The sequence below is a fragment of the Cebus imitator genome, unplaced genomic scaffold (assembly GCF_001604975.1).
Source record: "Cebus imitator isolate Cc_AM_T3 unplaced genomic scaffold, Cebus_imitator-1.0 Scaffold135, whole genome shotgun sequence".
Taxonomy (NCBI): domain Eukaryota; kingdom Metazoa; phylum Chordata; class Mammalia; order Primates; family Cebidae; genus Cebus; species Cebus imitator.
In genome coordinates this window covers 3,832,220-3,839,835 of record NW_016107450.1, presented here as the reverse complement: position 1 = coordinate 3,839,835, position 7,616 = coordinate 3,832,220, and the positions used below count along the sequence as shown (strand labels likewise).

The 7,616-nt window shown below is 36.8% G+C and overlaps 1 protein-coding gene across 1 annotated transcript in view; it reads left to right on the top strand.

Moving 5' to 3' along the window:
* Nucleotides 1-7,616, top strand: part of PATJ (PATJ crumbs cell polarity complex component) — a 413,527-nt gene that overhangs the window by 55,735 nt on the left and 350,176 nt on the right. The window contains exons 11-12 of the mRNA XM_037743097.1: nt 4,002-4,145; nt 7,450-7,526. Of these exons, the coding sequence (XP_037599025.1) occupies nt 4,002-4,145; nt 7,450-7,526 (221 nt within the window). The remainder of the gene's footprint in view (nt 1-4,001; nt 4,146-7,449; nt 7,527-7,616) is intronic.

The window sequence follows — 7,616 nt, the reverse complement described above, 5'->3', positions numbered from 1 at the left end:
AAAAAAAAAAAAAAAAAAAAAGGAGTGAGTATAACTAAGGAGTAAGAAATACTTGAATTTGACAGAAGATAAATGAATTTTTTTTCCTCTGGAAATATTCCTCTGAAGATACAATACACCTGGAAGCCTTTGCTTTTTCTGCTGATATTGATTTATATTTAAATTGGACCTTTTTTCTTTTATGTGATAGAAGACCTTTTGTTGCTGAAAGACAGATGCACTGCATCGAATGTATGAAATTAAAAATTGCCTAAATAGTACAAATTATACGAATACCATTTTGACCTTAAATGGCTTATATAAATATTCATATAAATATAATGGTGTTTAATAGCTCTGATAGAGCGCTTGGCTTCAGTTTACCATATCAACTGAATGTAGGTATGCCCAGTATCTGTGAATGAGCAATTTTTGATTAGCAAACTCTTGAGACAGGGTTTCACTCTATTGCCCAGGCTGGAGTGCAGTGGTTCACTGCAACCTCTGCCTCCTGGGTTCAAGCGATCCTCCCACCTCAACTTCCCAAGTAGCTGGGAACACGGGTGTATGCCACTGCACCCAGCTAATTTTGTATTTTTTGTAGAGACAGAGTTTCACCACGTTGGCCAGGCTGGTTGCTAACTCCTGTGCTCAAGGGGTCTGCTCACCTTGGCCTCCCAAAGTATTGGGATTACAGGTGTGAGCTACTACACCTGACCTAACAATTCTTTATTGAGCTTTCCTATATTTTAAATTTATGATGGGATAAGTTCTGACTCTAAATGAATCTGTATTCCTTACTCCGTGGTTTGGGTGTCTTTCTTATGTGCTTCACTTGCACCCTTTGAAAAGCACGGTACTGTAGCTTTTGGCACACTACATTATAATCACCTGTTTCATGTGTAGGACTATATTATGGGAAAGTGGTTAAGTCTTTTTGCCTCCAATCCCCTATCCCATGTCACACATTTTTGTGTGCTTTGCATCATGTCAACATTTAGAAGTCTGTTTTACTGAAACAAACTGTACATCTTTTTTTTTTTTTTTTTGAGACAGAATCTTTCTCTATCACCAGGCTGGAGTGCAGTGGTGTGATCCCGGCTCACAGCAACTTCCGTTTTCTGGTTTCAAATTCTCCTGCCTCAGCATCCTGAGTAGCTGGGACTACGGGCACGCACCACCATGCCCAGCTAATTTTTTGTATTTTTTTTTAGTAGAGATGGGGTTTCACGATGCTGGCCAGGATGCTCTCGATCCCTTGACCTCGTGATCTGCCCGTCTTGGCCTCCCAAAGTGCTGGGATTATAGGCATGAAACACTGTGCCCGGCCACAAACTGCACATCGTTTACCTCTCACATAATCCTTCTACCATTTGAAATCTTATTGTTATTTTCTCCTCTTTCATTTTCTTCTTTTTATCCTCCTTCTGTCTCAGCCTCCCAAGTAGCTGGGACTGCAAGCGTGCACCACCACACCCAGCTAAATTCTAAATTTTTTTGTAGAGATGGATTTTTACTATGTTGCTCAGGCTGGTTTTGAACTCCTGGCCTCAGGTGATCCTCCCACCTCAGCCTTCCAAAGTACTAGGATTACTTGTGTGAGCCACCTTGGCTGGCCCAAAAATTTATTAAGTGTGCATTAGGGTATTGTGAACAATATGCGCATTGTCATACAGCATATTGCTGGACATTTTCATCTTGTGTGATTGAAACTTCATACCCATTAAACCACTCCCCATTCCCCTGTCCCCCAAAGCCCTTGGCAATCTCCATTTTATCTTCTTGTTCCGTGTGTTTGGCTGCTTAGATACTTCATGTAAGTGGAATCGTGGAATCTTTGTTCTGTGACTGGCTCATTTCATTTTGCATAATGTCTTCAAGGTTCATTCAGGACAGAATTTCCTTCTTTTTTAATGCCCCATTGTTTGTATATACCACATTTTCTTTATCTGTTTATTCTCATGTTCACTTCAGTTGCTTCTCCCTTTTGGTTATTTTTAAAAAATGCTGCAGTGAGTGATAGGCTTTTCTTATTCTAGCACCAGGCTGTGCATTTATCGATATCGTGGATTAATGATCTAAAAGCATTCTGTTTGGCTTAAAGTCTCATGTTAAGATCATACTATATTTTTCAACATTGTATTTTTAAAAAGTTTAACATACAGAAAAAGTGCCAAATAATATAGTGAATACCCACAAACCTACCATTTAGATCCACTAGCTAACATTTTGCCATATTTGCTTCATCTGTTTATTTTTTTTTCCCTGAACCATTTTAGAGTTAGTGGTAGACATCAGAATACTTCCAGCCTATAACTTATAAAAATGAAGATATTCTTTTATATAACCATGATAGTATTATCACAGCAAAGAAAATTGATACTGATTTCCTAATACCAAATACCTAACCTATACTTAAAAATTTTTTTTTGGTTTCTTAGTTTTTTTGCTCCAAAATATTTTTTGTAGATTTTCTTTCCACTCCTCCTAACACCCCCTGCAAACAAACAAACAAACAAACAAACGCCAAGCCCCAAAACCAAGATCCAGTTACACACTGCATTTATTGCATTTGTTATGTCTCTTTGTTTTTTTTAATCTAGAAGAATACCTCCCAGTGCCCATGGTACAGACTTTTTGAAGCCGTTAGTCCCTTTGTAACTAGAATGCCCCATTCTGAATTTGTTTCCCTATGGTGTCCTTAACTTATTCTTCTACCCATCATTAGTTTCCTATGAGTTAGAAGCTAAATCTACAGTCTTAGTTATATTAGGTAAATTTTTTTTTTTTTTGAGACAGCATCTCACTCTGTCGCCCAGGCTGGAGAGCAGTGGCACAATCACGGCTTGCTGCAATCTCCATCTCCCAGGTTCAAGTGATTCTTGTGCCTCAGCCTCTCCAGTGGCTGGGATTACAGGTGTGTACCACCACACCTGGCTAATTTTTGTATTTTTAGCAGAGATGGAGTTTCACTATGTTGGTAAGGCTGGTTTTGAATGCCTGACCTCAAGCAATCCACCTGCCTTGGCCTCTTACAGTGTTGAGATTACACGTGTGAGCCACCGCACTGGGCCTTAATTATTTTTGATAAGAATATAAGTGATGTGTATTATTTAAAAAACAACCTAGAATGACTCTTATGCAACTTATGGATGAGAGTGAAAACTTTGGATAACTCTTCTAGTTTTTTTTTAAAAACGGGGTCTCACTCTGTCACCTAGGCTGAAGTAGAGTGGCACAATCATAGCTCACTGCAGCCTCAAACTCCTGGGCTCAGAGAATCCTCCCATCTCAGCCTCCTAAGCAGCTAAAACTACAGGCGCATGTCACCATGTCTGACTAAATTTCAAAGATTTTTGTTTGGGGGTAGGGATTGGGTCTCCCAAAGTTGCCCTGGCTGGTCTCAAACTCCTGGCCTGACATGATCCTCCCACCTTGGCCTCCAGAGTGCTAGGATTACAGCCGTGAATGACTGCTCTTGATCAGTTCTTCTATTATTTTACTTAGCTCAATTTAGTAAAGTGAGGAATCTCTACACCCAGGGGAATTCTAACTCCCTTCTAAGTAATAAGGTTACCTGTGTAGACTGGTTTGTCAGAGTTGTGATGACGTCATTCCAGAAGCTAGGAGAGCCCATAGCAATTGGTCCAGCTTATTTTGCAGGTCTTGCTTTCTGCCCACCATAAGAGTAAGAGCTTAGGACCTTAGCATTGTTTTCTTTTCCAAGGATATATTGAAAAGCATCTAACCGCTTCTTTGTCATTGAGTTTACCTTGCTTTTCTCTTCCCATTGTTTCTTCCTTATTCTTTTCAGTGCTATTAACAAGTTCATTTTTAAGGGAATCGATTGGTTATCTATTACACATGGGATTTGGGGTTTGAGGAATGATCTATGTAAGTTACCTCAGATTTAATAAGGTTGTAAAATGGAAGAACAGGAGTAAAATATGTTCACTTAAATATAGTCCTCACAACTAATGATTCAAGTTAGCATTAAAAATATTAAATTTTTTAAAAATTAGGAACTGTTGTAGAACCACCAAAACCACCAGTTGTCTTTCTAACTGGAAAAGTGGAAACTGAAACAAATTTGGATGGTGAAGATGAGGAAATTGAAGAAAGAATGGTTAATTTAAACAACGACAACATACAATTAGAAAAATTGGGTAGGTACCAAGCATTCACTTTGCAATCATAGACTCTTTCATTTGTTAACCATTTTCTCTCTTTATAGTTAATACAATGTGAGAAATCTTAGAGGCATTTTGGAGATATAAAATAGGGTATTCTTAATATCAACGTCTTTTTTTTTTTTTTTGAGATGGTATTTCATTCTTGTTGCCCAGGCTGGAGTGCAGTGGCATGATCTCAGCTCACTGCAACCTTGGCCTCCTGGGTTCAAGCGATTCTCCTGCCTCAGCCTTCCTTGTGGCTGGGATTACAGGCATATGCCACCAGGCTGGGCTAATTTTTGTATTTTTAGTAAAGACGGAGTTTCATAATGTTGGCCATGCTAGTCTTGAACTCCTGCCCTCAAGTGATCTGCCCGCCTTGGCCTTCCAAAGTGCTGGAAAGCCTTGCTAGCTAAATGCAACTCCTTGGGTACTTAACACTACCCATGTTCCCAAGAAGTTTTGGCTTTTGGCTTTGTCTTGTCTCGGGTCAAGAAAGAATAGCCTGAAGAAAAGTAGTTAACCTCTTACTCAGGTTAAAACGTTTCCTGTGATTTGGAAATTTACCTTGTTCTTTTTGACTCAAGTAGACACAGTTTATCTTTGCAAATCTGAGTTGAGCTCAGCAGATGAAAATTGAGTACATTCTGAAGTTAGAAATAGTTTTAGAAATATTTTTTCCGTAATAAATGTTCATTTTTTAATCATTATAATGACAAGACAAAGTTTTTCATATCACCATTACACTCATGCTAGGGATAAATTATATTATAATTTATTATAAATGCTACTTGACCTTTTAAAAACATTATTTACTTTGCTTGGCATAACTGGGCATGCTTAATAAAATGAAAAAAATGATAAAACATTCCATTCTTTTTTTTTACTAATCAAAGTACTTAATTTTATGCAATTTGCATACACCTTTTAATGTCAGTAATAGAAGAAATGAAATTATTTTACTTCTTGATGCTTAAGACTTTAACTTCAAGACACGCACTACAACCATATAATAGATTTTTGTCATTATTCTGATGGTCTTGGCATCTTATATATTGTTTCCTTTTTTTTTTTTGAGATGGAGTCTCACACTGTCGTCCAGGCTAGAGTACAGTGGTATGATCTTGGCTCACTGCAAACTCCACCTCCCAGGTTCATGCAATTCTCCTGCCTCAGCCTCCCAAGTAGCTAGGGTTACAGGCCCATACCACCACATACGGCTCATTTTTTTAATTTTTAGTAGAGATGAGGTTTCACTATGTTGGCCAGACTGGTCTCGCACTCCTGACCTCGTGATCCATCCTCCTCGGTCTCCCAAAGTGCTGGGATTACAGGTTTGAGCCACCATGCCTGGCTTATGTTCCCATTTTAAATTAAGTCCTATTTGCTAAAATGAAAACAGGTAAAGACAATGAACAGATGGTTCCTGTAAGAGGAATACAAAAAAGCCAGTAACAACACTGACTTATCAACCTCATTTGTAAAGAAAGAAAAACAAATTTTAAAAATGACATACCATTTTATAGTTATAGTGACAAAAATTAAATCAAAAAGAATACCTGCAATTGACCAGGGAGTATTAGTTTGAGAAATATTTTATGTGTGCTTTTTGGATCAGCTTCACTACATTTTTTTCTTCTTGCATATGTATAATTTTAGCTTTAGAGTAAAACCAAAATCTGCTAACTGCTATGAGGTTAGCTCTCTTTTTGCCTTTGGAATATTTGTTTCAGATCATCATGTTACCCAATTTTTGATCATTTTGCAAGCTGCTGAATGTAGGTCTCTTTTCGTTAGCACTTAGGCCTTTGTGCTTGCTTTTAAACTCATGACAGCGTTTTCATTGCACAACTGAAAGATAAAAATATAGTCAAAAGAATTGCTGGTGAAATATGAACATTATTTTATACATTTATATTAACTGTCATATGAATGCCATATTTTTAAGCTTAGAATTCAACAAATAAATTGTAAATTTTGTTCAGATTTGTTTACCAGACATTACTGCCTAGAAAAAATTTATAAGGCAAGATGTTATAACTCAATGTAATTTCTTAATGAAATGCTAACAGGAATAGGCACAAAGGTGCAGAGCCCAAATGAATTTGATTTTTTGTTTTTAGTAGGATCTTTGGTTAGTTATCCCCTAAGTGTAATCTAGCATAGCAGTTAATATAGTTATTTCATGGGTATTCTTTTATAAATGTAGTAATTTAAGTTCTTTAGTGTTCATTAGTCTTAGTCACTGATTTTTGAGGTTAGCCTCTTTCATTTAATGATTTGTATTATGTAATTAAACATTATATGCATCCAAGATGAGCTGTCCGTGCTAAAGACTGAAAGAGCTGATACTGCAAGTTACGTTTGATTTCAGGCAGATGGTTATGTCAGTTGTGATAACTGTTCTGTGACTTGTCCAATCTTAAGACAAAATTGCGATAGTTTTTCTTTAAGTTAAAAAAGGTAGAAGTTCATTTGCTGCTGCTGCTATGGGTATAAGTTATAAATTCAGTTTTAGTCCTTTGACTTTGCCTATTAGACGTTATTCATACTATGCACCGTGCAGTATGCACCGTGCACTGAGCTTCTGTGGAGGACAGGCAAGACACTTACAATCTGTTTTAGTTCTATAAAATTTTCTATGCAACAAAGGCCGTATTACACTCAAGAAAGTTATCAAGATACAAGTATCCTAATAACCAAGGAACAGAAGATTGATGTAAAACCAAAGTTCCTATTATCTTAAAGCTCATGAAACTTTAACTGAATTAAACTAGACAAGGCTTTATAGCTGCCCATGTGAAAAGTCTGATTGTATTGTGTTGATATGCACTGCTGATAGTAGGATATCTTGATACATTTTTAACTTTTCTAGTGGGCAGCTGAAATGGTACTGTTTTGAAGTGATTAACATTTAAATGAAATCCTTCTATGTCCTAATGTATTATAAAGCAAAGCCAGATGCATTTTACTTGTAAACCATAGGATGTTTACATATAAACTGTATATAATTTAGATTTCATGTATAACTCATCATGTCCTCTTTCCTTTAAAGTATCCCTTAACAACAAAAGCTCCTTCATAATTTGGTCACAGCTGGTCTTTACATTTTACATTAGTTTTATAAGTCACCTCTGATTTACTTTACCTAGTAGACCTAAGTTAATGCATTTTCCTTTTTATTCATTTCCCCTTTACTTACTGAAACCGGGCTGTTATTGAAGAATTTAGTAGTTAAGTGTGTTTGGCTCACAGTAGTTTCAACATTCTCTCTCTCTCTCTTTTTTTTAATATCCAGAAAAAGTCCCAGCCTCTCCAGAAAATGAGCTGAAATCCAGATGGGAAAACCTATTGGGTCCTGATTATGAAGTAATGGTATGTTAAAATGCTCTAATGAAAAACACTCATGTCTCATTTCTTTTTTTTTTTTTTTTTTTTTAATATCCAGAAAAAGTCCCAGCCTCT